General features: G+C 57.7%; 11 protein-coding genes across 11 annotated transcripts; 6 read left to right on the top strand and 5 right to left on the bottom strand.

Moving 5' to 3' along the window:
* Positions 1-1,600: 1,600 nt before the first annotated feature.
* SCHCODRAFT_02583404 (uncharacterized protein) lies at positions 1,601-2,302 on the bottom strand. Its single transcript, XM_003030519.3, has 4 exons — positions 2,189-2,302; positions 2,098-2,137; positions 1,973-2,036; positions 1,601-1,923 (listed from the first exon to the last, which is right to left on the bottom strand). The coding sequence occupies exons 1-4, from the start codon at positions 2,263-2,265 to the stop codon at positions 1,751-1,753; spliced, it is 354 nt and encodes a 117-aa protein (XP_003030565.1). The 5' UTR covers positions 2,266-2,302; the 3' UTR covers positions 1,601-1,750.
* Positions 2,303-4,276: 1,974 nt separating this feature from the next.
* On the top strand, positions 4,277-7,735 carry SCHCODRAFT_01191002 (uncharacterized protein). The gene is made up of 9 exons (XM_003030091.3): positions 4,277-4,534; positions 4,585-4,643; positions 4,697-5,105; positions 5,155-5,182; positions 5,234-5,625; positions 5,685-6,213; positions 6,268-6,349; positions 6,408-6,505; positions 6,558-7,735. The coding sequence occupies exons 1-9, from the start codon at positions 4,313-4,315 to the stop codon at positions 7,304-7,306; spliced, it is 2,568 nt and encodes an 855-aa protein (XP_003030137.2). The 5' UTR covers positions 4,277-4,312; the 3' UTR covers positions 7,307-7,735.
* Positions 7,736-7,829: 94 nt separating this feature from the next.
* Positions 7,830-9,987, bottom strand: SCHCODRAFT_02583399 (Flavocytochrome c). The gene is made up of 6 exons (XM_003030520.2): positions 9,858-9,987; positions 9,688-9,808; positions 9,469-9,636; positions 8,903-9,418; positions 8,646-8,852; positions 7,830-8,593 (listed from the first exon to the last, which is right to left on the bottom strand). The coding sequence occupies exons 1-6, from the start codon at positions 9,956-9,958 to the stop codon at positions 7,970-7,972; spliced, it is 1,737 nt and encodes a 578-aa protein (XP_003030566.1). The 5' UTR covers positions 9,959-9,987; the 3' UTR covers positions 7,830-7,969.
* A 627-nt stretch (positions 9,988-10,614) lies between these two features.
* Positions 10,615-11,767, bottom strand: SCHCODRAFT_02631748 (uncharacterized protein). The gene is made up of 3 exons (XM_003030521.2): positions 11,504-11,767; positions 11,234-11,444; positions 10,615-11,179 (listed from the first exon to the last, which is right to left on the bottom strand). Exons 2-3 carry the CDS (start codon positions 11,412-11,414, stop codon positions 10,722-10,724), a joined length of 639 nt encoding a protein of 212 aa, XP_003030567.1. The 5' UTR covers positions 11,415-11,444; positions 11,504-11,767; the 3' UTR covers positions 10,615-10,721.
* A 130-nt stretch (positions 11,768-11,897) lies between these two features.
* Positions 11,898-13,008, top strand: SCHCODRAFT_02508078 (uncharacterized protein; the record flags this gene model as incomplete). Its single annotated transcript, XM_003030092.2, has 7 exons — positions 11,898-11,960; positions 12,052-12,192; positions 12,247-12,363; positions 12,416-12,514; positions 12,575-12,638; positions 12,687-12,833; positions 12,887-13,008. The coding sequence occupies 7 exons, from the start codon at positions 11,898-11,900 to the stop codon at positions 13,006-13,008; spliced, it is 753 nt and encodes a 250-aa protein (XP_003030138.1).
* Positions 13,009-13,521: 513 nt separating this feature from the next.
* SCHCODRAFT_02343950 (uncharacterized protein) lies at positions 13,522-14,933 on the top strand. The gene is made up of 3 exons (XM_003030093.2): positions 13,522-13,621; positions 13,683-13,831; positions 14,175-14,933. Exons 2-3 carry the CDS (start codon positions 13,748-13,750, stop codon positions 14,826-14,828), a joined length of 738 nt encoding a protein of 245 aa, XP_003030139.1. The 5' UTR covers positions 13,522-13,621; positions 13,683-13,747; the 3' UTR covers positions 14,829-14,933.
* Positions 14,934-15,217: 284 nt separating this feature from the next.
* SCHCODRAFT_02583388 (uncharacterized protein) lies at positions 15,218-16,288 on the bottom strand. The gene is made up of 2 exons (XM_050343938.1): positions 15,607-16,288; positions 15,218-15,557 (listed from the first exon to the last, which is right to left on the bottom strand). The coding sequence occupies exons 1-2, from the start codon at positions 16,046-16,048 to the stop codon at positions 15,367-15,369; spliced, it is 633 nt and encodes a 210-aa protein (XP_050199242.1). The 5' UTR covers positions 16,049-16,288; the 3' UTR covers positions 15,218-15,366.
* Positions 16,289-16,663: 375 nt separating this feature from the next.
* SCHCODRAFT_02507646 (uncharacterized protein) lies at positions 16,664-18,034 on the top strand (the record flags this gene model as incomplete). The annotated part of the gene is made up of 3 exons (XM_003030094.1): positions 16,664-17,040; positions 17,093-17,903; positions 17,999-18,034. 3 exons carry the CDS (start codon positions 16,664-16,666, stop codon positions 18,032-18,034), a joined length of 1,224 nt encoding a protein of 407 aa, XP_003030140.1.
* A 244-nt stretch (positions 18,035-18,278) lies between these two features.
* Positions 18,279-19,165, top strand: SCHCODRAFT_01038840 (uncharacterized protein; the record flags this gene model as incomplete). Its single annotated transcript, XM_003030095.2, has 1 exon — positions 18,279-19,165. A coding segment is annotated over one exon (683 nt), but the record flags the coding sequence as incomplete, so codon positions are not given.
* A 122-nt stretch (positions 19,166-19,287) lies between these two features.
* On the bottom strand, positions 19,288-21,894 carry SCHCODRAFT_02343912 (uncharacterized protein). The gene is made up of 10 exons (XM_003030523.2): positions 21,423-21,894; positions 21,018-21,368; positions 20,692-20,968; positions 20,591-20,637; positions 20,460-20,540; positions 20,315-20,407; positions 20,082-20,263; positions 19,874-20,027; positions 19,656-19,820; positions 19,288-19,606 (listed from the first exon to the last, which is right to left on the bottom strand). Exons 1-10 carry the CDS (start codon positions 21,622-21,624, stop codon positions 19,431-19,433), a joined length of 1,728 nt encoding a protein of 575 aa, XP_003030569.1. The 5' UTR covers positions 21,625-21,894; the 3' UTR covers positions 19,288-19,430.
* A 1,657-nt stretch (positions 21,895-23,551) lies between these two features.
* Positions 23,552-25,393, top strand: SCHCODRAFT_02631732 (uncharacterized protein). Its single transcript, XM_050345678.1, has 7 exons — positions 23,552-23,870; positions 23,930-24,048; positions 24,107-24,274; positions 24,327-24,405; positions 24,464-24,592; positions 24,652-24,857; positions 24,916-25,393. Exons 1-7 carry the CDS (start codon positions 23,810-23,812, stop codon positions 25,222-25,224), a joined length of 1,071 nt encoding a protein of 356 aa, XP_050199241.1. The 5' UTR covers positions 23,552-23,809; the 3' UTR covers positions 25,225-25,393.
* Positions 25,394-25,559: the final 166 nt, after the last annotated feature.

The raw sequence follows: 25,559 nt of genomic DNA, 5'->3' as shown, positions 1-25,559 counted from the left end.
TCTGGAGTGAACGGCCAAACCCTTCGGTGGACCAACGCCTTCACCTTGCGACCTTGCGCCTCCGCCGACGTGATCCTCTGCTCCAGGTCAATCTTCCTTTTCTCCGTCTACGCGACTTGCTGCGCGGCCCCGTCTCTTCCATACTGTACTGGCCCCGACGAGTCGGCCCACCTCCCGGATTTGTTCTGGAGTGGTAGATTAGCTTGGCCTATCTCCACTATCCTGGTCGACACTCGTCAGCTAATGCGTACTCCCTTATCCCGGATCTCCATTCCCTCGTGCACCCCACCCTCCGTCCGCCTGGTTAGCTTCCGCGCATCTGATGCGCTCCGCTTAGGACTGACTTTCCTAATGACCGGATCTTTCCTTCCTCTGGTAAGCTTCTATCTCCTTCAATTCGAGCGAAGGCGCGGACTCCGTTCTGAGAGGGGATGCAAGTGATAATCCCTTCGGAGGCACTATCGCTCTGTTGCTACGCTTAAGGCTTTCCTTCCAGCTGTGTCGCCTCCCCGGTCTGGTCGACAAACCAAGAGGATACTTCCCTTGCCGTCAATCTGTGGTAAGGCCGTCTTACCGGCTTGCTCGCAGAGTCAACTTCTCGAACGCAGGCTTCTGACCGCTGCTACTTTTCGGTGGCACCTTGCTTACAGCTGGCTCGCCCGAATACGCTTCTGTCGCCGTCAGTCCTCTGCGTACAATTTTTGTTCCTAGCTTCTCTTGCTAGATGCGCGCTTCCTTGTTGCTTTGCTTGCTTCCCTCGGACGCTATCCCCTAAACTTGGGACGTGCGCCGATACTCTTTTAACGTCCTCCCATCCAACCTCGACCGCTAGACATTATAATGCTTCAACCGAGTTTCCTGCACAGGGCCAGTGTTGATACACCTCGTCCAACTGTCATTCCTTCGTCAGCGACGCCGCGCGCCTTCCGAGTCGCATCGCATCGCCAGCCACCGGTCCTTCGCCTTGTAATCCTTACGTCTTAGCGCGCTTTCCTCTCACGTCTCAGTGCAGTCCCTCTCACGGTCGACCATATACTTTCGCTTGACTCCCACGTTCGACGACTGTGCCCTCGATATCCTCACGCGTCTCATACCCCATTTCTACTATAGCCGCATGCTTTCGTGTGCTCTCGCGTCGCGGGAGACGTGATCTTGCGCTGCTGGAGAGTGCACTTTACGTCCCTCGTCCATTTTCCTCTCACGACCCACTACTCTCAGCCTATGTTATTGTCCTGTTCCGACTTGCCCCGTCTTGCTTTCGACGGTTGGCGCCCACACCCGGGCAACCGGAATGAGGCTTTGCGTCGAGCGCGACTCGCGAGGTCGTCGCAGGGACATCAGTAAACGCTGATTTGTCTATGAGGGGCTACGACCGCTCGGATAGCCGCCGTAGCCAAATCGAACGTCCCCCCTTATTCCAGTCTGAATAGCAGCCTTCCCGGTTCCGATAGCCTCCCGTAGCGCGCCTTTGTTTCTACCAAGGGGTACGTAGTATTGTATAGAAGGCCTTTCCTCGGAAGCTATGCCGTAGCTCAGCCAATTTATGCGACTATCTGGATCGTTCGAAGCATTCACGGGTTGACTGCACGCAAATGGATAGAACAGAAATATCATTGCATTTCAATGAAGGCTAAGCTACTACATTATGTCTACTACTACTGCGATTCTGGGTCGCCCCGCTCACCTCCGTGCACGACATCACCGCTATGATTCCGTGCACCCTGCTACTGTAGCCACGCCACTTCCTCCACTACACCCCCTGCTCTCCATTGAGTCCTTCGCCGTGGATGTCTCCCAATAGGAAGGATCTAGCTACGGGCCGGTCTCCGAACCGCGCGGGAAGGTGGGCTGGCGAAAGCGAAGGACACGTGCCATACGAAGCACAATCGTGTAAAAGGTCCCAGGAGGTGTAAGGGGCTGAGTCTGGAGGTACATGTGAGCTGGAGCGATCAAGGCATGTTGTGATACTCACCTTCATTGCGGGCGATTGCGCCGACCTCGAGGTTGTGAACACGAACACGAACACCAACACCATCCTAGATAAGGGAGAAGGTGTTATTAGCGGTATGGTATGGAGAGGTGACCGCACACACGCACCAGACGCTCAAAAGGCATGGCCGCTGACTCAGACGCGCATCTGCAAGCGAGTGCACTAGGCGCCAGCGCGAGGACAGGCGCGCCGAGTCACTGAACAGCGCAGACACCGACTCCGTATGGGTATGAGGTCGTATACACAAACGGAGGGTGCGAGAAGGACGCCGACATCGTCGACAGGACTAGGAGGACCTTGGGCGACGGAAGCAAGACGCGACGCGCGATTTCGGCGGACTGGATCGGAGCAACGTGACCTCGCGCGATTTGCCGGCGGAGTTCGAAATTACTTAGGGAATTTTCCGTTCAGTCGCCGCTCACCTCTACATTCATCTGCCACCTCGCTCCTTCGCACGACGTCGCGGCGCAAACGGCGCGCTACGTGGGGACAGTATGCCTTGATGTGACAGCCCCTTTTCCCCCATCCAGGTTCCATACACCATGCAGCCCAGCCTCTCTGAATCGCCGTCAAGGCCGCACGGATAATACCTCCCTTTGCCTCGATTTATGCCTCTCTTCTCCTCCCCGACATCTGCTCAATATCGAGATTGAAGAACTGGGTGATCCGGTAAAGGGGTAGAAGGCCGTACGGTGCCAGTGGCAAACATTGGCGGCGGGTACCATCAGGTATATAGTTATGAAAAGTCTACGACGATGTGTGGCTCGACTACCTTATAGCAGTAGCATGGTTATTTTAAGCTGTGGGTGTCTTTTACACTTTGACTTCTCAAGTCCTGCAATGGGAAGCTCTGATAGTTCACGCCATTGAAGAAACATCTATCAAGCCCAGTATATTGAGACAGTCTACTACGCCACAAAGCATAGTGGTGCGGACTCCTACAGCTAGCTATGCAGTGCTATGAAGGTCCGCCTCGCAGCTATGGAAGCCTATCCAAGCCTATCGGGGCAATGCGCACGGGCGAGTACTACGACGCTGTCACATAGTTGTGAAGACGTCACGATAGTGACGGGGCATTCCCTGATGGACGGTCGCGCACCCACACCAAAGGGAAGGTCGATGACAATCTGGCGTTTCTTTCCGAATTTCTGCTACTCATTCCGGAAAAAACAACACCCTTCGTACAGTACGCCTTCACATCCGCTCCTCAGCCAATTCGGCAGACTGAAGGTCCCAGCAGCGTCGAAAGAAACTTGCGCTACTCAGGAAAATTGCGGGCAAGCTGTAATGAACAGGAGTCCCTCGGGCATCGTTCACCATGCTCACCGAGGGTCGGGCAGTCCATGCACCATTCGTTGGTCCTCCCGCTCACCTAGACAGCGAGTCCTCGCGCGTCTCGAGCCATGGCTGCCCCGGAGGCATTCCGCGGGAACTGCAGAAGATTTCCTGGATGGTATATAAGCGCCAGTATTCCATTATAGCGACCTTCCCTTGCGCCATTGAGTCTTCCCTTCGCTTCCCCACAAGCGATCTACCCATCGGTGCAAACCCTCTTCGACAATTGGCTCATCGACGAGGACCAACGTGATTGAATGGCCACCGACGAGCGGGCTGGTGTCCCCACGCCGAGCGGAAATTCGGGCAGCACATCTCGGCTGCCCCTGGACGTCGTGACGTGCCCTAGTCATTTTACTTCCTCGACTTTGAGTCCGCTGACCTTGATGGAGCAATGATCTCCGCGAAAGGACTTGGCATGGGCGTCGTCTGGCCATAATGGAGGATTTTTTGAAGGCGTTTTCGACGGGCGAAATCGCTTGGATGGCATGCTTTATTTCGAGAAGGGACCGAGGTGTACGTACAGAATATCTGGTCAGACTAGCAAAATCGTGCATCCCCACTGGTCGATCGAGGAGACCATGTCAGCTGTAGTTCCCCAGGCAGGGGCGGTTTGCTGCCGCTCGTGTAGCACTCCGAATTGACTGTGATCTTTTGGAGTCAGGCCGCCTGCATTCGTGTAATTGTTGGGCCGCGTATGAGCGCATAGGTCGTGCCCTGGGGGCGGCAAACAGCGTGAGGGAGAGGCGGAAGAAGGTTCGGACGAGAAGCCCGACGGAGCGCGTGGACGCGCCTGTCCGCGAAACGCTGTGGAGGCAAAGTGGAGGGAAGACGGGGCGAACACGTATGATATGTGGGAGGCCTAGATTTTTCTCGGAAAATTGTTCGCCTGGACGGGCAGACGAGACACCGGGGGGCCCGCGCGGACGAGACACCTGGCGCGTCCCGCGAGATTCGGAGTCGGCGTCGGCATCGGCCGAAGGGTGCATGCACAGACAAATGGAGGACCATGTGGGGGAGCGCTTAGGCTTGAGCGCGAACCCACCCTGGACCGGATCGAACGTCGTCGCCGCCGCCGCGATGTCCATGGGCGACGCGAGCACGACGAGCAAGGTCACCCAGCCCTCGGGCTCGGATCATGGCCTCCCCTCTCCCCCAACGCTCTCGCGCCCCTTTCGGTCACGCAAGAACAGGCCGTGCGATGCCTGCGTGAGTGCGCACCCCATGCAGCGTAGCGCCTTCCGCTGACCGCCCCCTAGCGACGAGCAAAGACCAGATGCGCGATCCCCGCCGCAGGACCACCCTGCGTGGAGTGCCAGTGCGTGTGGCGCACACAAGCGATCGGCCACCGTCCCCCTGACTCGCGCGCAGACAGACCCGCAAACAGTGCACGTTCGATCAGCTTCCCCCCGAGCGTAAGAAGCCAGCCAAGCGCCCCGGCTCCCCCGTCAGCGGCAGCGTCTCGCCGGGCGGGCCCTCGTCCATCGACAAGCGGCCCCGCGTCGTTTCAAGCGCCAGCATGTCCGGGCAGGAGAATTCTAATGGGCTCGATGCCCTCATCCATGCCGCCTCCCGAGAAAAACGTTTGGCCATCAGCCCCTACCCAGAACCAATTTCCCTTGATTTATCCACTCCAGATGCGCTCGAGCCGCACGTCATCACCGCTCTCCTCACCGACGATCTCCTACCCATTGGCGCGAAGCAGGCCGGCCCGGACCACACGCAGCTACCGGAGACGTCGTACATACGGCAGATATCCACTGTGGGCTCGAAGCCGCAGGTGCGTGCACATACTGTCCCTCTTGAATACTCCCTAACCTTCCCCTCAGTATATCATCTTCACCCAAAAGCCGAAGAGTACGGTCAATCCTCTGTGACTCGACACGCAGCCCAGCTGACCTTCAGTAGAAACACAGGATACGAATCATCTGGCACGAGAGGCCTTGCTACGCCTTGACTCTAGCCTTCAGCTCCTACGGCCTCCACCGAATGAGCGCCTCCTGCAAGATCTCTTCTTTGCCCACTTCAACTCCGCCTTCCCCCTCCTCGTCCCACACCACATCAACCCCAACGATCACCCCTGCTTACTCGTCAAGCTCTACCTCACCGCGCTCAACCACACCCGACAATATCGCCACGCCGCAAAGGCGGTACGCCGGCTTGTTCACAATGGCGCTTCTTCCTTCATTGAGAACGGGGCGCCCCTCGCGCCGCGGCTGCATAGCATCGCTGGTGCGGTCCTCGAACTCTCTGGTCGCCCAGTATGGGACGCGGAGGCGCGATATATCGCGCTATCAAGGGTACGCTTCGTCATAACTAAGCCTTCGCAACCTGACTCACGCGGTTCCTCCCCCCGAAGACGATAGCCCAGGCGCAACTGATGGGCCTGCACATTGATCCGGGGAACTGGGCTATCCCCGCCTGGGAGAAGGAGCACAGGCGAGTGCTCTGGTGGACGCTGCGCATCCACGATGGGTGGATGTCATTCCTCAACTCGCGGCCCTCGCATCTGCAGCTGGACAATACGAATGTGCCGCTACCGGCGCTTCCGTCCATGCTTGCGACGTCCGCACCATCATCACCCTCGTCTGCACCCTCACCCAGCGGTCCCTCCATAAAGGCGGAGCATCCGGATCAGGTCTCTCCGGCATCCATTCGGTCTTTACAGAGCTTCCTTTACCAGTGCCGCATTGGTGCCCTGGTGAACCGCCTCCAGGCCCAGGTATCGACCCTCACAGCGGCTACGCTGATTACCAGGGAGGAGAGATTACGGAGGGTACAGGATCTCGAAGCCGATGCTGCAGCACTCCTCGACGAGGTCAAGCTCGAATGGGAGGAGTTGGGGATCGGAGTACCCGGACGGTCTCCCATGAAGCCGTCAGGTGTCGGTACGTGATACACCTGATTTATACGAGCGGTGGTGTGCTCAATTACCCCCTTAGCATGTCTTATGACGACTCTTCTCTGTTTTCGCTGCATGCTTCGAAGAGTATCTATCGAGCTATATATTGGTCTTGGAAGCCCGTACGTTATTCATCTTTCCGTGTTTGCACTCCTTTCTGAGGTCCTTTGGGGAAGCCAGGTTTGTTCCAGACGACGACACGCTTACCATATTCGCCGACGCGGTGGACTACTTCTGCCTCTTAGACGGCTACGACTTCGATAGCTTCTGGCTGTGCCGTACGTATCCTTCGTCTTAAGTCATGCACTCCCTATAATTCACCCTTCATAGACATCGGCCACATCCTCTCCTCCGTCACCTCCTCACTCCTACGCCTCTCACTCGCCATGGCCTTCAACCATCAGCAGCAAGTCCAGCAGCACCTCCAGCAGCAGCAACAGCGCGCGCAAGCCGAGGGCCAGCCGCGTCCGCCAATACCTCCGCCCTCGTCTTTCATGACGCAGGCCTCCGCGCGCACCTGCCCCATCGTCCTGCTCTCCCGCCTCCGCAACGCCGTCCACTTCGCGCGGCAGGAGCACGACTGGGACCTCGCCGACGCAAGCCTCCAGCGCACCGCGAGCGTCGCCCACTGCCTCCAGCATGCCGACGAATACGCGGGCATCGTGAGCGCGCTCCAGGGCCGCATCGCGCTCGGCGCGAACTGCGGGCTGCACATCCACCAGACTGCGAGTGGCAGCAGCGGTGCGGAGTCGATGCTCCTGGGGAGCAGCGCGGGCGCGGGGAGCGTGCAGATCCCGGGCGCGGGCCCGATGCAGGGCATCGACCAGAGCGCGTGGAATTTGGACCTGAGCGCGCTCGGGCTGGATTGGGGCTACGACGGTGGTTTCGATTCGTGGGCCGGAGGTGCGCCGCGAATGGGTATGGGTGGCATGGGCACGGGCGGGATGGGCTCAGGCATGGGTCAGGGGATGCCTCAGGTCATGCCGACTGGGGGTCCCTCGCCGACGTATAGCCACAGCTCAGACCTGCGCCGCGTCGCGCCAGATGGGATGCACATGGAGGATGGGATCAGCAATTGAAGGTGGGCGGACTGGCAGACCTTGTCAAGGGAGTATGACGACAAGGTCTGCCAACGAGCGCCTTCGGAGAGCCAGGGAGCCGCGGCCGGACGGCGACATCGTGGACAACCGAACGAGGAGGGTGGATGGACATCGCCGTAATTTATCGCATCTCGCTTTGTAGTTGTAACCTCATCCCACCGCTTTCCGAGCTACGCCTCCGTTTGCCTCTTCGTTTCTGTTTCTCGGGTTTACCACTGGTCTGTGCTTTACAACGCAGGTTTCTCCACGATCCTTAACGACCTTCACCGATCCCCTTGACTCCGATTCACCAACTATTATCGCTCGTCGTTATGAACAGCATCCAACTGCTTTCTCTTCCCACGCGCATTCCATCTCTACTCGGGTGTATCTCTTCTAATTATGATTTGTATCTGCTTAGACGCTCTCTTCACTGCTACAACTTGGAAGCAAGTCGTTGGGCTACGCGGCCGGTCTACACAGAAGCGTGCGCCGGCACCGGTTCGTTCTCAAACGGGACGAGACGTTCACCTACATCTTCATTCACTCCTGATCTCAAACAGACTGCGTGTAATCCAATGCAATAAAAATATGCAAAGCGTCGTAACTCATGATACAGCAAAAAAGGTACACAAAGGAAACTGTGCGAGATCGTGGATGCATTTACTTCCTCAACGTGCCAATCACCGAGTCCGGCGCATATCTCGGGATCACCTTCGGGTCGTGCAACATGTTGAACTCCTCCGTCGCGTCACGGCCGGCGTAGAGCAGGATCGCCTTCTCCCCTCCCGGGTGGTCAGGCAGGAAAGAGGTGACGTCGAGCACCTGGTCATTGACGACGACCCAGACGTCGTCCTTCGTGTTGTGCTTCGCAACTTCGGCGAGGTCGAACGTCTTCACGCCCGCCTTCGCGTCGCTGCCCTTCGGCTCCTCCTTCGCCGGTGCCTGTGTTGGTGCGCCAGAGATGTGGCCCGCGACGGCGCCCAGACGCCCGCCGGCCTTCTTGAGCGCCTCGCCGGATGCCTGGAGCAAGTATGCAGCGGCGGAGTCGCCAGAGACACGACCAAAGACGACGCATCCCAGCAATGACGAACCACCGAGACGGTTGGCACCGTGGACACCGCCAGCAACCTCACCAGCGGCAAAGAGACCCGGGATGGGCTTGCCGCTGCCGTCGATGACGCGCGACTCAGGGTCGATCTCGAGACCACCCATAGTGTAGTGGAGGACCGGTGTCATGATCGCGACGTGGAAGATGTCGTCGTAGGACCACTCGCCAGAGAAGAACTTGATGGTCGTTAGACCTAAGCTCCCCTCAATGTGGGCATATAAAGCTCACCTTCTTGCCGAAGGGGTCCTTCTGTGACCGCACTGCCTTATTGTACTCCTCGAACGTCTTCTTGAGGGTGGCTGGCGGCAAGCCGAACTCCTTCGCCAACTCGTCGCCGTTGTTGCAGCGCTTCATCAAGCCACGGCCGACGTAGTGCTTGCAGTGCCACTCGATCTCCTTCGACGCCTTCCCGTTGAGAACAAGACGAATAGGGAACTGGACGAGGATCAGCGGACGTACAAGATAGCAAAAAGATGAAGACAAACCTTGCCGTTCTCCCACATCTTACCGGTGACGAAGTCGCGGTGCTGCAACTCATCGACGAAGCGCTGGCCCTCCTTGTCGAGCAACAGACCGCCGACACCACGGAGAGCCTCGGCAGCCAGGAACTTGACCTTAGCCTCTGGGTCCTTGGGGTCGACCAAACCAGTGGGGTGAACCTGGACCTTCTCCAAGTCGATACCGTGGGCGCCGACCTGCATCGCAAGCTTGTGACCGTCACCAGTGCAGTGATCGCCGTTGGTGGTGGGGAGGTTGTAGTATTCAGGGCGATACTTCTTGAGAAGGGAGCTCTCCGTGAAGTCGGCAGCGTAGCCGCCAGTCGCCAGGATAACCGGGCCGTACGCTGTCTCGGTCTTGCCGTTGTGGACATACTCAACACCGACGACAGACTCGCCCTCCTTGATGAGCTTAGCGACGCGCGCCTTCTTGATGATCTTGACGCGCTCCGGGTTGGACACGGAGAGGTCTTCCAAGCGCTCCATCTGAGCGTATGTGATGACCTGCATCACTGTCAGTATGTGATGTCTACATAGATGGATGGAGGACGCACCATGCCGGGGAACTGCGCGCCACCACGGTGCGTGCGGGGCTGCGAGTGACCGCCTAACCGTGCAACCTTCGACAGATCAAGACCGAACTTGTTCTGGAGCCAGTTGACAGCATCGCCTGACCGACCGGTCAGGACGCGGATGAGATCATCACGAGCGAGCTCGCGAGCCTACAAATAGGGTCAGCATTTCATCCCACGATAGGGGAATGGGGCACGCACGGATTTCTTCGTGTCCTCGAAGAAGAGCTTTGCGCTATCAGGGATGCCCAGGTCCTGCTGCGACTGCGTGCCGGCGCCGTTGATACCAGAGGTAGCCTTAGTGGAGTTGCCTCCCATGAACCTAAGGGGAAGTCAGTAAGCGCCCCGAGGTGTCCTGCTCAGCCACGTACCCCTGCTTGTCGAGCAGCAGAACATTGGCGCCGCGCTCCAAAAGCGTGTGAGCAGCAGAGAGACCGGCGAGACCGCCACCGACAACGATAACCTGGGCCATAGTGATGATGAGGGGAAGGACGAGGTGACGAGCCGCCGAATCCGGTTGACCGAATTTATATCTTGCCCTTCCCCAATCACGGGTCGGCCCAAGGTCAGCCGACCAAGTCTTCCATGTGATTACCCGAATGTCTTCAGAATCCGTTCTGCTCGCGAATGCAGACCCCGGTGCTCAGGACGAATTTCTGAGGCCTGTGATTCGAATGCACATCAGAGCAGCAGGTGCGCGCTCTGCGGGGACGCCAGCCTCGTCGCTCCGATTTTTTGGGAAGCGCACCGGCAAGAGAAAGGCGGCGGAATTCGTCTTATTAGTCGCCAGCTGCCCCGCATTCCCGGTATGCCGGACCGCGCGGGGCAATGTTTACCGGACCCACAAAGTCTAACTGCAATCTGCGTCCGCCGGGGAACCCGGTCACCTCACGTCAAATCTGGGGATGATTTCTAAGGACGCAAGGCAGAGAACACCACCAATTGGTGTCCAAACGCTAACGCTTGCAAGGCGCAACGGTTGATAGGTCTTCGTCAGGCAATCGGCAGTCCTTTGTAGCTTTCAACTCTAGTTAGACGGCCCAACACAATCTCGAAGATTTTACAAAGCAAGGCAATATTCTTGTAGATCCGAGTATACGCTCTCCACTATGCTGTACGGACTGCATCCGCGACAGGCAGAGTAATTGCGTGGGTCATCGAGACCAAGGAGGCATCTTCTGAAATGACGATGTCAGAATTTCAATGCAAGCTCGTTTCGGATTTGCGCACGGCCTTCAGTTCACAAAATCGACATGGTAGACCTCAGTCTTCTTCGCCGAGCTTCTGAGCACTCCTGCATTCTCCTTGTACGCCGCCGTCTCCTTGAACGCCGCATGCGCCTCCACCGACTGCCACCCTGCCACTAGCACCACCGCCTTCCCCTTCACGCCCTCGTACTCGAGCTCCTCATAGGTAGTTCCCGCCGCCGAGGCGACCATTCCGTCCAACTTTTCCGTGAGCGGCCGAAGGGACGCCAGGGTGTCGAGGTAGTCCTCGGGCGGCCCGCCTGCGAAGTAGAGCATAGCGAACTCGGTGACGGGCGCGTTAATGGCTTTGAGGAACTCATCGTGTGGGTAGAACTCGACGTGGAAGATGCGCCCGGGACCAGGGAAGGTCGGCGAGATGCGTTCAGCGACGCCAGGGTAGTCGGGGTGCTCCTTCCAAGCTAGGTGGTTGTCGAGGGAGTCCCAGTCTGAAAGACGATAGGTTCATCTATGCATAAGTGGGAGGACGAATGCCGGCTCACCGATAAAGCCTACGAGCGTGCTTGGATCCTCGACAGCCTGTCCCAGATGATATTGCTGAAAGCCGTCTTGCTTGTCGACGACGTCAAAGCACTCTTTCAGGGCGACAGCCGTGCGATTGTTAGGATCGCGAAGGTCGCTGCCGTCGACGAGAGGTAGTACGGAGACTTCAGTGCAAGGCATCTTGAAATGATTGAGGACGAGGATCGTGAACTGAGGTTAAGTACACCGCTCCCGAGTCAGATGCAGTAATGTCATCGATGAAAGCGCACGATTTAGTCGGGTGGTGTCAATGAACTGTGTCCTGCGGTTTTCAGTTGGAGGAGGTAGTGGTATTACTGGAGCCCGGTGAAACACTTTCCGTGAGGTGTTCTACGTATGTTGCGTCTCGGTGTCTGCTTGCATTCAAAATCCCGCAGCCAGGGTATCCAGCCTTCAATTTCGCTTGCAAGAGCGAGAGTTTATCAGAAAAATTGTCAGCGGAACAGCGCCGTCTACCTGGGGCTTTGACGGCGCGCGTCAAGCTGAACTTGGAGATGGGCGAAGGCAAGGCACATCGGAGCTTGCCGAGAGCGGAGCCGGTCATAAGAGGACCACGTGGGTGCCACCTTCAGGTGTGACTCGCTGTGACTTCTGGACCTGTCTTCAACGCTCACTCCGCCTGCCATGGCCTCCTCGTCCAAGATAGACCTGTTCTCGAACTTCTCTTGCCTCGACGAGATTATACAGGTACGAGACTCTACTCTGCGCTCTTTGATAATGCGGTCCATCAGCGCTCATATCCCGTGTACGGTCAGTTCAACGTTAACTTCATTTGCAGGTTATTCATCAGGGCTCCGATAAATTCGTAGTTACGAGCTCTGTAACGCAAGACGCTTGGGAATTGCATGTCTCCCTTGAGTGCCGACAAGGACGGTGCTGGAAGGGTCAATGGCAGGTGTCCGACGTTCGCAAGATTGTGGTAGGTCCCGCCACCGCATTGGGCCACTTTCTCCCACTGAGATGGCTCATGCAGGGCACGAAAGCTTCCGAGAAGATGCTGCACACATTCTCTGGTAAGCTGCTCGACACCATCGTCAAAGGCGACATTTGCATAGGCGACTGGAATCCAAAGCCCAATGCCGATATCAACGTGAGTTCCCTTGCTCGCGTCTTCCGCGCAATGCGCTCATGTGACCGCGTAGCTTACCCTCGGGCCAAGTGCGAAGAAGCCCCTGCATGTGTCTCTCATTGAGCTGTCTGCCACCGACTCGGCGGCCTACGCGACCCGGTTATTGTTGAAGGTAAGCAAACACTAACATTTGCGGCGCGCGCCACCCTTGCTGATGTCCACGCAATGACAGGTCGCGCAGAATGCCCAGTCGCGTCAGTGCCGACTGCTGGCCACCGCAGCAGACGCGGCTTCCGGTAGGATGACTGGCATCCTCGTTTGACGATGGCTAACATGGTGTATAGCGCCACAATTGGCGGATAAGAAGAGGAAGGCGGATACTGAAGCTGAGCAGGATTCCTATCCTCCCAGGCCTCGCGGATATCGAGGTCCCGCGGAGATTCTGAGGCAGCATAGTTCGTTTGGAATACATTCAGACTCGCAGGCACCTGGTAAGTCGGAGTGATACTCATTGCGAGTAGCAATCGAGCTAACTCCTTGATAGAAGTCGTCAAACCACCTCCCAAGCTCAAGGGCGCGTCACTTGCGAACCCCAACAAGAAGGCGCGGCGATATCAGAAGCTCGAGTTCGTCGACAGTGACGATGAGGAGAAAGACGACAAGTAGCCCTTTCGGCAGCTGAAGACAGCTTCCATCATGAAGTCTGCACGACACTATCATATCCCATGGACATCTCGCTCGACTGACCGCACGCATCCTAAGTATTGTTCCATATTGTATCATAGACACTCGCTATTCGTGTTGCTGCCGTACACTCCCCCACCGTGCGACGACCGGACTTCGATGATAGCCTCGAGTCCACCATACAATGACCGTGGGTGAACCCATTGGTAGGCACCCGCGACTTGTCACAGGAAACGCGCCCGCGCCGAGCTCATGACCCTGCCCGGCGCACCCAGCCCCACACCCGTCTGCCCTCCCAGCTGCGCATCCCCCGCGCATAGCGACGCACATCGCCTTTCCCCTGCTCGTCGTGCACGAATATAGGGGCGCGGTGCCCAGGCGATCACGGGCCGGCGTTTGTGGCTGCGCAAGCACGGTCAAATGCCCGATGCTGGTCCGCCGCGTCCGAGTCCGTGCTACGAATGTAGGATATAGTCTAGCCCCGGCGGGGCTTGCGCGGGGCGTATATATGCGCGCCTGCGCGGCCGGCGGTCGTTGACGTTGTACTATCGCTTCACCTTCCCCTCCTGCTGCGAAGCATCATTGAGTGGCGCTGGTGAGTCGCGTCGCCGTATACGCCTCCTGCCACTTATAGGGCGCTAACGTGCTTGCTATAGACTCTCATTTGAGCAGTAACAGCCCTTCATACCTACAAGTTATACCTCATCACAGTCCTCCAATCATGGAGAACAAGCAAGCCGCACCCCTATCCTCACCTTCTGTTGAGATCATGCTCCAGCAGATCCTTCAGGCAGTGCAGACTTCGGTGCGTGTTACTCCTCGCATGCGCAGCCCCTCGCCACATCTTCATACACGCACCATTTCCGTCCACAATTCCCCGAATATCCCTTTCCACCGTGTTCGAGTTCCCTCCAATTCGGGTATCCCTGCCCGGAAGTCCCTCCTCTCTCGGCTATCCTACCCCTGTCCGCTTCCTCCACGCCACCCCGAACGCACTCTCCAAACCCTGCTTTTCCTCCCCCTCCTCACCCTGATTTGCCCCTCATTCCCCTCATAAACCTGAGCCTATCCTGTTGAACATGAACCATTCTCCCTATCTTCTGGACCAACGTACTCTGACCCCAGGCTAATGCTAATGCTATACACAGAGCGACGGCCTCGCCCAGGTCCGCAAAGAATGCGAAGAACTGCGGCGCACGAACGCGCGCCTCGAGAGTCAGCTGGTGCACCATGAGCACGGCCACGCTAGCAGCAGCCTTCCCGCAGCTACGAGTAGCCCGGCGGCTGCTACAACTGGCTTGCCCGCAACCGCGAGCACTACTTTCACAGTTGACGCCAAACGCGCGCCAACTGTGGAGTCGGTAGCGCCGTCTTCATACATAGCTGCCGCGTCGTCGCCGCTATCTATCGCGAAGACCACCTCTGCACCGTCCTCGAATCAATCGAAACCACCCTCGACTACGTCCGCCGCACCCTCGACATTAACGAAGCCGCCTGCGAAGCCGTCATTGCCACCGTCACCCTTCATCGGCGCCGTCAAGCCGGCCTACGCCAGTGGGTTTACGCGCCAGCCTACGACCGCTGCCAAATCTCCTTCGACCGAGATGAAAGCTGCGCCAAGCCCATCTGCGATAGCGACAAGACCAGCTTCGGCCACCGCGCCAGCACCACCCGCCGCTGCCCGACGACAGGCCCTCGTCAGCGCACAGCGAGCCGAGCCCTTGCCCGGCGACGGACCCAGCCAGTTCTGTCGAGCGCCGCGCGGGCCGTACGCAGACTTGCTTCGACGCGCAGTGTGCTGAGCTCAGGACGTGCAGTGTCCTACTGCAAGTATTGAACATCGACCTCGATTCAGATGATACCCATAATGACATCTGTAGCTCGCGTCAGCCCAGGGGCACGCGAAGTGGACTCCTCCCCTACTTACCTACATATATGCTGTGCCAAGGACGCGGCTGTAATCATCAGGGCGCTTACATCTACCACCGGGGCGCTGATAGTTATCTGGCGACATGGACAGACAGGAGGAATGGCGGACTGACTTGGCCCTGGATCATCGACCTACTGTACTTATTTATCGGGCCCAGAGATTGCACCCGTGGACAACACTGTACTGTGTACAGCGGCGATGTGCCACCAACAATAATTTATGTTTGCGATTTGCCACCACCCAATAAGTTAACGATGAGAACCGGGGAATGACAACGATGTCTATCGACGCTCTAAAGGACAGAACAGCTGAAAGCTACTGATGGCGAGTAAGTTGACTGGACGAACGTTCAGATATGGTTTGCACACACCAAAGAGAGACTTTAGGGAGAACACGACGATGTGTGGCGCTTATTTCTTCTGAGTCCACATGTGTTTCTCAGACGTCCCCTCCCCGAGCGCCTCATAAGCCTTCGGGCTCATGAGCTTGCTGCCCTCAGGGGCCGCGATGGACGTCTCGCGATCGCCATATCGCCTGGTGTTCCATCTTCTCCTGCACAGGAGCCACAAAATGAACGCGAGGATGGCAGTCCCGGCTATAGCTGCAACGAAATCAGCCGGCAGACAACGATCAAGAGTCGGCCTACGCACAACCAATAACGATCCCTGCAATCGCACCGCCAGATAATTTGTGCTTGCTCGCGTGCGTTTGGTTGTTGCTGGAGACGGAGCAAGCAGTCGTGTATGTGGCATAAGAGGTCGTGGATGCAGAGACGTCGATTGTGCTGGTCATGACGCAGAGAGAGGAGCTGCTGTGGTTGTTGCCGCCGGAGTAAGGACGACCGTTACTGTTCGAGTTCGAGCCCGAGTTTGAGCCTGATGAGCCGCCATCAGAGTCCGTACTCGAGCCACTTCCACTGCCAGATATGCCTCCACTGGAGGAGTCCGTCCCGCCACTCCCAGTGCCACTGCTCGTGTCTGTGTTGCCACTGCTGTGGGACGATCCGTGTCCGCCGCCACCCTTCGCGTACGCGCCGGGAAGCGCGGCGAGGAGGATGGGGCTGATCGTGAGCACGGTCGTGAGGGAGGTCATCGTCGGGGTGGATGGCGATGATGGCGGTAACAGACAAGATGAAAAGCCTCCTGAGAGTTCGAAGCAAGAGGAGTTTGAGGCGTTGACGGCACGTTTCTTATGGCGTTAAAGCGCGCGCGTTGTCTGCTAAGTAGGGCCCGCGCCCGGCGCGCAAACATTCCCGGATCGGATCAGCTGTCCATGTCAGGAACGCGGAATTCCGGAGGGCATTGACGGGTGCAAAAGGGAGGAGGCGCTGCCTGCTTGGCGCTTGAGGGGTACCAGATAGACGAGTAGAAAGCTAGCCAAAGAACGAAGAAACAGCAGAGGTCAAAGGGCGGCGCAGCAAATCAAATCGACATTGGTGGCTGATCGGCAGAACGGACCGAAACGACTTGCCACGTGGCGCGCCATCAAAATACGATCACTTGATTCTTACGCGCTTGTGCTTGAACACGTCCGTCCCGGCCAGCGAAACCTCACACTGCACTTTTCACGGCTGCGACGACCTCGACTCACGAATTCTATTGCTCTTATACCGGACATCTATCCCTTCTGTGCTCAGGAGCACGTTTATGCTGAAAAGCACTTCTACACCGCTCTATTGACCACTGACCAGCACTTCATTGACGTACAATGGATCCCGGGACCTCCCCACGAATGCAGAGCGAATACCCTGCGCCCGATTCCCCTTCAACCGCTTCCATGAGCGAGTCCAATCGCACGAGGTCCTCCGATGGCTCGACGCGCGAAAGCGGCAAGTCGTCGCGCCGGAGCCACAAAGAGAGGTCGAGCCGCGAGATTGCGGCGCGCATGATCGTCCTGCACGAGCGCGAGAACGTGAAGGACATGGAACGATTGTTGCGGCAGGTGACGGAACAGTATCACGCAGAGAAGCGGCGCGCGGACAATGCTGAGCGCGACATTGTCGAGGTGCTGACGCGCTTGCGCACGGTGAACGACGAGAAGCTCGCCGCGATACGAGACGCGGAGAAGGCGAAGAGGGAATTATCGTGCGTTGACATACTGCTTGCTCCTCCCCTCCCGTGGCTGACAGAGTCACAGACTGTACCAGATACAGCTGGAGAAAGCCGCGTTCGAAATCAAGCGCGCACAAGAGACCGTGAACGCCGTAGATGCCCAGCGGGTCCGAGCCGAGGAAGAGGCCGCACGCGCTCGATCGACCGCACGGCGTCTGAACGAAGAGCGCCTCATCGAGGTTGCTAGAGAAGAAGGTCGCCGTATCGGTATTCTCGAAGGCCTGCAGCGCGGGCGCGAGTTCTCGTACGGCCGGCGCTACATCTCGTCAGTCCCCGCCACGACCACCACGGAGGACCTCTACGATGAAGAGGAGAGCATCGCCTCGCGGCGCGATTACGCCCGCGCTACCAGAGAGGGCCTCAACGAGCGCCGGCGCTCGTCCGATGCCGAGAGCGAGGACGCCGTCCCCACACCTCCGCAACCTATGGAACCCGTCCCAGAACCACCTGTTCCAGAGCCAACTCCTGCCCCGCCGCCACGCCCGCCGTCCACTGCGCCGTCAGCGCTCACTGGCATCCCTGGCTTCATGTCTCCGGGCCCATCCCACGTACCACCGCCCGACAATTTCATCCCCATGATGTCGGAAGATGGGGGTATCAGCCTCCCGCCACCACACGAGTTCCACCAGCAACAGACACCCCAGGCTATGGCCGAGCCGCCGCTTCCCCCTGCGGAGGGGCAGCAGACGCCCGGGCCTGAGCGTCGAAGGCGCCGTCATCATTATTCCTACCGCCAGTCGAGCCCGGAGTCGCTATCTACGACGCTTTCTCATCTGGATATGGTCAAAGAGCCTGATCAGAATGTCATGTCGACGCCCATGAGCGCGATTGCGGAGGTGCGCAGTGCAGGCCCGAGTCCCAATCCGACCCCCGGTCCGACGGATATGGGGCCTGGGAGGTCGACGCCGGCGTATACTCCCGCACGCCCTAGGTCGGCGATATACAGGCGCCCGTCCACCTCGAGTAGCGAGTCGTCCCGACCGCCGCCCAGACGACCTGCCTTGTCGCAATCCGCGACGAGTGGAACTAGTGTGCCGGACATCACAATACAGCCACCGGTGAGCATACAATCATCCGCTACATGCCATTGCTCACCCATCATCCTAAGTCTCGCTCGGAAACGTCGCAAGAGGATGGCGGCGACGTCGGGCAGGAGGACATGCTTACGCCAACTGACGCGGAACAGCCACCGCTCGTAGTCCCGCCGCCCGAGATGGAGACGATCGCAGCAGAAATCGACGAGCTCCCGCCTGGCTTTGTCCCCGCAGGCTTCACGCCCGCCGCAAAGGCATCGCCCCTACCGGGCTCGAACCCCATGCCGACCCCACGCTCGATGCCACCGCATTCGCCCCGCGGCGTGCCCTCGCCCATGGCAGGCGGGATCCCCACACCCATGTCGATGCCACAGCCCGGGCAGCCACGTATCTACGCAGACGGGCCCTACGGCAACGACGGCCCCTCCTACATCGACGGTCCTGCATATGGCGAGGCGCCTGGCTACGCAGAAGGCCCCGCAGTCATCCCGCCGCCTCTCGACGACGAGGCCATCGACTCCGGCATGGAGAGCGATGACGGGACGCTCACTACGCCGCCGCAGAAGGCGCGCCCGCTCAACGGCTCGCGGAAGGGCACGCCGTCGGTCTCGGGCTCGCGCAGGGGGACCCCCTCGCGTGCGCCGTCGGTGGCGAGTACGGCGAGGCGGGCAGCGGGAGTGCCCTTACCGGGGTCGGGGATGACGGCGGCTGGGGTGCCGTTGCCGCCGTCGGGGGTGACTGCCGCGGGCGTGCCTCTGCCCCCATCTGGGATGACGGCCGCGGGTGTGCCGCTGCCGCCTACGCCAGCGTCAACTGTGCGGACGACGAAGTCGAAGTCGCGCTACAGCAGCAGAGGATAAGGTGCCAGCCTCTGCATATCGTCAGCTTGGATATCGAGAATGCGTCTGACGCTGCAGGTTTCCCAACATGAGTTGTTCATGCGTTTCTTGGATAGCGATCTCATCTGTATCACGTACATAGCATATTGTGGCAAAGCTTGATGTTGAGGCAGGTCCTCGTGATAAAGTCGCACTACACAACATAGGATTTTGGTTGACCTGGTCGGATAAGTTGGCGCGAATGCTCTTCAAGAGGTCGGCGGGCGGCAAGGTGGGCGGCGCATAGGCGAAGTCGAAGGAGCCCAAATCATCATCGGTGCAGAATCGCTTGTACCCAGCCTAGTAGTCGTACACCCAATGCTCGGAGACCACCGCGGCGCTTGAGCTGTCAACTCTCCTGCTCGACAACTTCTTCGGTAGTTTAGCAGAGACAAGGAATACATAGGTATCGTTCTAAGCCACACTAATATCCAGGATAAATATGTTCCATTCAGACCACCCAGTACCAGACCTTCCAGAAGTACCTCAACCTCCCAGATTCTAACCGCCGGTCCCGCTTCTCGTCGGCGGTCCTCTCCTCTTCCTCCTCATCGTACTGATCGCGCTGAAGGTCGACAGTTTTCGTGTCGACGAGATCGGAGTACCAGATACGGCGGCGCGGGCGTGCTGATGAGGAAGTTAGATAGCCGCTGAGGACTATACGCAATGTACGTACTTTCGCCTTCCGCAACATCTGCGCCTAGTCGTGCCGGGTCCAAAGAATCCGGTCGGCGGATGAGCATGTACAAGATGAACATGCCAATCATGACGAAGATCTCGAGGTACATGGAGAAGAAGTCGACCGTGCTGAAGTGCGGTATGACGGAAGACCATCCTTGCACTAGTAACAGGTAATTAGCGTGCAGGCGAGATAGAGTCTGAGTTTACACTCACCGATGATAAGGAAAGCCACCGCGATGATCACGAAGTAGTGTCCCCAATGCCGCGTCCATGCGGGGTGGAACTTGAGCTCATCCAATCTGCGGCCCTGCTTCTGCCATGCTCTACGGAAGCGCCAGGACGCAAGACCGATGGACAGCCAAGCGAGCTGTACGCGCGACCATTAGCAAATATCTCTGTGGCGCATGATAAGTCTACACACCTGATTCGACACTCCAATTATATTCTGAATCCATCCCCACAGCTCACCGCTTCCAACGAAGCTACTCCCAAAGCACAGAGCGCTGATACTGCTCGTGAGCAAGAGCGCGGGCAGCGGGACGCCCTGGCGGGTTGTCCAACCAAAGAATCGAGGGGCTTGGCGAGGTTCGACAGTCGCGAGTCCTTGTTTGAATTAGCGATGTATTATGTGGCACGGGCTGAAAGACAACGCACCGTACAAAACACGCGTGCCAGCGAAAAGCGCATGATTGCCCGCAGAGAGTACGGATGTGAGGATAACAGCGTTGATGAATGACGCTGCAGCGTCTAAGAGAGAGAAATGAGAGGGGGCCGTGCGCTGTGTGGAATCATCACTGACGAGATCCTGCCTGCTTGAAGACGATGGTAAATGGTGACGTTGTTGCCTCCCGGTTGGACAAGTTCGGATAATTCCAAGGGACTGAGCTTGTTATCAGCGACATATCTTGCCTGTACAACCTCGAGGCGTACCGTTCAGCCCGATCAAGAGAATGCTGAGGATATAGAACAACATGATTCTGTTGAAAGCTCAGTCAGGCTGAGATGACGGCCGCGCACATGGAATAACGCACCTCCAGAAGACGAACTTAACCACTCTCGGCATGTTCTTGGATGGGTTCTTCGTCTCTCCTGCGGTGATACCCAAGGACTCAGTCCCGCCATACGCAAAGCTTGCAGTAACGAAGACTTTCGCAAAGCCTCCAAAACCACCGACGAAGGGGGCGCCGGGGATGTGCCAATTGTGACCGCCGATGTAGTGATGGTCTGTGTTGACGCCGACGTTCACGAGGATACCAAGGATGATGAATACGATGATGGTGAGCACTTTGAGGAGCGACAGCCAGTACTCTATTGCAAGGGTCAGTGATCGAGGGGAAGGGGCTGCTGTGGCACGCACCGAGCTCGCCGTAAGCCTTGACATTGATCGAGTTCGTGGTGACGAGGAATACCCAGAAGACCAGACTAGCGATCCATGCACGCTCAACGCCCCAGAATTGCAAGACGAGCTGTGCAGCGGTGAGATCACCCGCCATGCTGACGGCGTCATTGAACCAGTAATTCCATGAGAGTGCGAAGCCGTATGAGGGAGAGAAGAAGCGTGTCGCATACGCGGTGAAGGAGCCGGCGACGGGGTACTGTGTGGCCATTTCACCCAGCAGCAGGAGGGTGACATATATGATGAAGCCAACGATGGCATATGCAATGAGGATGGAAGCAGGTCCGCCCTCTGCGAGGGACTTTCCAGTACCTGTGGAACGCTGAATGAGTGGGGGAACATGGAGCAAGCGGGGTCAACACGCACCTAGGAAAAGACCTGTCCCAATGGTCCCCGAGATGGCGATCATCTGCACCTGGCGCGCGCTGAGGCCGCGGTGCAGCCTGCCCGTAGACGGCGCATCGCGCGGCGCGTCCGACGCTGCGCCACTGCTGCTGGAGGAGTCGCTGAGCAAGGGCGACATTTCTGACGGTTCTCCGCGAGCTTGGGGTCCGTGTGCTACTGGCATTGCGGACGTTTATGTTGGTGAGAGCGCCGCCGCGGCATCTAGAGCGGTGATGAGCAATCGGGACATGTGTCCCTCGCCATGGTGCTCAATGTCCAGCGATGGCGCCATCGACGGCTGCGACTGAGTCACATGCGGCTCGGAACTTGGTTTCAACTTCCACTCTGCCTCTGTCGTCTCAATCGTCTGCGTCCTCAAGCCTCTGTACGCTCTGCAAGCTTTTTTTGTTGGATATCTCTCGACCTCGGTGTACTTCTCGACTTCTTTCGCCGCTTCCTGGGCCAGCACCGAGTAGAAAATATCGAAACGACTCTATTGCAGGACCCACCCGTGTCTGCTCCAGCCTGCTGCGATCCTCTCACGTTAGCAGGTGCACTAGAGGCGCCAAGTCTAGTGCAATCCCCCTTGTCGACACCGTCATGTAAGGCTAGGACTGCCTGGTCAGGAAAGGCATCGCCGAATTATCGAAACTTGACTGGCGTGCGCGCAAGATGGCACTATAATAACCTCAGGCACTCGCCCGCCTCGACCTGGCATGTTTTCATTATGGCCCTGGCGCAGCTCGGCGCAGCGGTGGATGGACCGTATGGAACCCTGCCTCGGCGGACCGGTCGCAAACCTTCCAACGTTTGCTGCCGCGGACGTCGATCAACCTCACCTTCAATATTCGCTCATCGCCAATGTGCCCGTGCTCGACGTTCTGTAGGAATACCGCAAGTGCATCCGAACGGCAATATGCTCCTCGTTCTCGTCTATATTTTCCAGCAGCTACGGCCGTCTCTTTCCCTTGGTACCACATAAAATTATGATCCTGAAAGACAGGAAGCTTGGGCTTCTGGAGGTGGTTTGCGTCTGTAGTCAAGGCGTTGATGTGTATGCAGTCGCTCATTCTTATGACCTTGCACCGTACGCACGTTACATGACATCGACGTCGCTGTGCCATGAAGCGACAACATTCCCTCCACACCCATACACATTCACAATGGACATTGAATGATATGAGGGCGGGGGCGTAGAGTCTACCAGACGCGAGGTGGAGCATCAAGTTCATGGCGAACACTCGGCATAGCTGATACCTCAATAGCACCACGTCAAAGCCCTCTGACCTCGTTTCACGAATACTGAAGGTTTTGCTCGAGGACATCCTCGCTGGACATCAGTATCATCTTCAAACGATCGACAGCCTCAAGTTCACGCTCAACCTTGGCTGATTCATGGGCTTCCCATGACAAGCGATGCCATCTCATTTCGCAGACTCCGAGCTCCCGTCGGTACACTCGATTCCGTCGAATCACCACCATCGCACCCGCTCACGGCTCAGACTATGCCCTCTATACTCTCAGTTTCCTGCCCTTTGTTCTTGTGACCTCTCCGACGACATTCGCCCCTGCCATGTGCGTTCCAATGCCGGGAGCCTTTCATTGACCTCGACCTTCCGCTGATTGATTGTCATTGTCTAGAGCGATGGGCTGGCGATGGCATCGCTGAAGAAGCGTCAGATCCGACTTTGGAAGTCCAACTGTACTCTGCCTAAACTTCTGTCAGATGGGAGGTAGGTAGATGATGTACCACCATCTGCTGGCGCTGAAGGCGTCTATCGATGTCGCGTAGCGCCTCCCACGTCGCGCTTCTCTATGTTGTGCTTCTCCCAGCAGAAGAGATACGCTCCGTCGACTGAGCTGGGAACGGTCTCGTGTGTGCTGCTGAGAGTAGGTTGAGCGTCGAGCTTGGCGCAGAACCTTGACGGACAAGTCGGATTGTGGCGCCGAGGCCAAACATGGGCGCCCGTCATACCGGCCTTGTGCGGTCACCTGTGGGCCTCAGGCAGTGTTCCGCCACCCTATCCCCACGCGCACCGTGCCTATCAAGGTCGTATACACGAACACGAGTTCCGGTGAGGGCGCGACTCCCGCTTCTTGCCCTTCGTTCTGCCCACTCTATGTGGGGACTACGCTCCTTCCATTCAGTTGCTTCGCCGGCCATAGACCAGCCTCACCAGGGACATCAGCCGCCGCATGTGCGCTTGTCAGAGGTGATGGGGGCCATCGGATGCATATAGCGTGGGGAGATCCCCGGGCGATGCGCGACCCCGCCGGGTTCGTGGATTCGCACGTCGTCATGGGATATATACGACGGGCCGTGTGGGAGGGACACCAAGCGCCCTGCACTGCACACGCCCGTCGCCACCATGGTCCTCACGCACTCGAGAGCAGAGCTCATCGGGACGGTGGTTGAGACGATGTTATATGGTGAGTAGCGCGTCGTCATCGATGGGTGGGAAGTAATGACGCCAACGGCACGCCCATAGGCATTTACTTTGTCCTCTTCGTCCGCTGCCTAGAGGTCATTCGACAGCGCCATGTAGAGGGGAAGTTGACGGTCTTCCTGCTCACGACTTCATTGCTCCTCTTCGCCCTCATCACGATTGTGAGTGACGCCTTGAGATAATGCATTTCACGGCTAACGAGGGCCTCGTTCTTGACAGCACATGTGCATATCGACCTGGCGTAATTTGGACGCCTTCACCGGTCCTCATTCAGAGGTCATGCCGAACGCTGCAGAAGTCTTCTTCGCACAACACGTTTTCGACCACATCGACCGCTTGAAGAATGCGCTATACGTCGTAATCACCTGGATATCGGACTTGTTCCTGGCACGTATCATCTTGAGTCGCTCTGGGCCGGCCTTATCTGACTCGCTCCCAGCTGTACCGTTGCTACATGGTCTACGAGCGACAATGGCAGTGGATCTCGTTCCCAGTCGCAATATTCCTAGGCGATTTCGGTAAGTTCCGCTCACGACTGGCTCCTCCAGGGCTCAGTACTCACCGAAAAATTCATAGGCTTTGGGATTTATGGCATCTACATGCTCTGCACGCAGGGGGACGTACCAGACTTGATCAAGAGCCAGATCGTTGACCGCATCAAGTACTTCTACCTAATCACCATGATCCTGAACATCGTTTGCACAGGTACGACTCTACTTCGAGTTGTACTTCTTCTGGTAACCGGACTGACGCTGTCCGTCTAGTCATGATCGCGTCGAAGATCATCTTCATTCAGCGCCGGACGACGCGCGCAGGGATCGCGGACGCCGTACGCACGCTCAACACCACTGTGGTCATCATAATCGAGTCTGCGGCCTTATACTCCGTGGCCCTTGTCGTCCTCATCATATTCGCGGCCGAGCATAGCGGGGGCATGTACACGCTGTTGCAGCTGATGCCCAGTATCATCGTACGTTGGCCTATATCATCGCGGGTCAATTATTTTGCTGACTGACATTCATTGATAGGGCATCGTCTTCTCGCTCATCATCGTGCGCGTCGGTGGCGGGAGGGACCAGGCAACGCGCTACACCGTGTCGAAGCCCAGCAGCGGCACGATCGGCAGTTCCCGCCTCGACAAATTCTCCGCTCGGCGCGGCGCTCCGACGGTGACAACCACGACTACGACGACGTACGAGGACTCAGCTGGCCTACCGTCCATCCCCCACGGTCGTGGTGGCGGCATCAGTATCGCCCTTCACGAGCGCTCGACATCCTCCTACATGGACAGCGACTTGGAGAGAGCGGATTCGCGAGACAAGGCCGAACTTCCTTGAATTATGACGGCTGTATTAGGCTTCGACTATTCCTGGTCGTGTGTACTACCGCTATCTATAGTGATGGGCTGATCGCTGAGCGATAATTTATTCTTGTGGAAGTTAATTAGACTGTAGCATGCTATGTACCAACTAGTCAATTGTAGCACCAATTTATGTCACTCCTTCCCTATGCCTTCCTGCGAGCTAAGATTCCTTTCCCTCCTCCTTTTACCGTGGCAATTGCAAGGTCGAAAGTCGAACAATGCGCACATGACTTGTCACATATCACGAGCTGTGACGATACGCGCGCGCGTGCCCCGGCGCGTCTAATTTGACTCTTACCGTCACCGGGG

The sequence above is a fragment of the Schizophyllum commune genome, assembly GCF_000143185.2.
Source record: "Schizophyllum commune H4-8 unplaced genomic scaffold SCHCOscaffold_8, whole genome shotgun sequence".
Taxonomy (NCBI): domain Eukaryota; kingdom Fungi; phylum Basidiomycota; class Agaricomycetes; order Agaricales; family Schizophyllaceae; genus Schizophyllum; species Schizophyllum commune.
Note: the sequence above shows the minus strand (reverse complement) of the source record. Positions and strands in the feature narration are given on the sequence as shown.

Bases quoted from the DNA above. Each gene is read 5' to 3' on its own strand.
- SCHCODRAFT_02583404 (XM_003030519.3), bottom strand. From the start codon at position 2,265: ATGTCGGCGTCCTTCTCGCACCCTCCGTTTGTGTATACGACCTCATAC. The intron at 2,037-2,097 runs GTGCGTGTGTGC...TCCCTTATCTAG, and splicing joins CCATGCCTTTTGAGCGTCTG to GATGGTGTTGGTGTTCGTGT. The intron at 1,924-1,972 runs GTGAGTATCACA...ATGTACCTCCAG, and splicing joins CGCAATCGCCCGCAATGAAG to ACTCAGCCCCTTACACCTCC.
- SCHCODRAFT_01191002 (XM_003030091.3), top strand. From the start codon at position 4,313: ATGCACAGACAAATGGAGGACCATGTGGGGGAGCGCTTAGGCTTGAGC. The intron at 4,535-4,584 runs GTGAGTGCGCAC...ACCGCCCCCTAG, and splicing joins ACAGGCCGTGCGATGCCTGC to CGACGAGCAAAGACCAGATG. The intron at 5,183-5,233 runs GTACGGTCAATC...GACCTTCAGTAG, and splicing joins CTTCACCCAAAAGCCGAAGA to AAACACAGGATACGAATCAT.
- SCHCODRAFT_02583399 (XM_003030520.2), bottom strand. From the start codon at position 9,958: ATGGCCCAGGTTATCGTTGTCGGTGGCGGTCTCGCCGGTCTCTCTGCT. The intron at 8,853-8,902 runs GTTTGTCTTCAT...ATCCTCGTCCAG, and splicing joins AGATGTGGGAGAACGGCAAG to TTCCCTATTCGTCTTGTTCT. The intron at 8,594-8,645 runs GTGAGCTTTATA...ACGACCATCAAG, and splicing joins AGGACCCCTTCGGCAAGAAG to TTCTTCTCTGGCGAGTGGTC.
- SCHCODRAFT_02631748 (XM_003030521.2), bottom strand. From the start codon at position 11,414: ATGCCTTGCACTGAAGTCTCCGTACTACCTCTCGTCGACGGCAGCGAC. The intron at 11,180-11,233 runs GTGAGCCGGCAT...ATCGTCTTTCAG, and splicing joins CACGCTCGTAGGCTTTATCG to ACTGGGACTCCCTCGACAAC.
- SCHCODRAFT_02343950 (XM_003030093.2), top strand. From the start codon at position 13,748: ATGGAGAACAAGCAAGCCGCACCCCTATCCTCACCTTCTGTTGAGATC. The intron at 13,832-14,174 runs GTGCGTGTTACT...TGCTATACACAG, and splicing joins TTCAGGCAGTGCAGACTTCG to AGCGACGGCCTCGCCCAGGT.
- SCHCODRAFT_02583388 (XM_050343938.1), bottom strand. From the start codon at position 16,048: ATGACCTCCCTCACGACCGTGCTCACGATCAGCCCCATCCTCCTCGCC. The intron at 15,558-15,606 runs GTGCGTAGGCCG...ATTTCGTTGCAG, and splicing joins TGCAGGGATCGTTATTGGTT to CTATAGCCGGGACTGCCATC.
- SCHCODRAFT_02343912 (XM_003030523.2), bottom strand. From the start codon at position 21,624: ATGCCAGTAGCACACGGACCCCAAGCTCGCGGAGAACCGTCAGAAATG. The intron at 20,408-20,459 runs GTCAGTGATGAT...TCTCTCTCTTAG, and splicing joins CTTCAAGCAGGCAGGATCTC to ACGCTGCAGCGTCATTCATC. The intron at 19,821-19,873 runs GTGAGTGTAAAC...ACCTGTTACTAG, and splicing joins GGTGGCTTTCCTTATCATCG to TGCAAGGATGGTCTTCCGTC.
- SCHCODRAFT_02631732 (XM_050345678.1), top strand. From the start codon at position 23,810: ATGGTCCTCACGCACTCGAGAGCAGAGCTCATCGGGACGGTGGTTGAG. The intron at 23,871-23,929 runs GTGAGTAGCGCG...GCACGCCCATAG, and splicing joins GGTTGAGACGATGTTATATG to GCATTTACTTTGTCCTCTTC. The intron at 24,275-24,326 runs GCACGTATCATC...ACTCGCTCCCAG, and splicing joins GGATATCGGACTTGTTCCTG to CTGTACCGTTGCTACATGGT.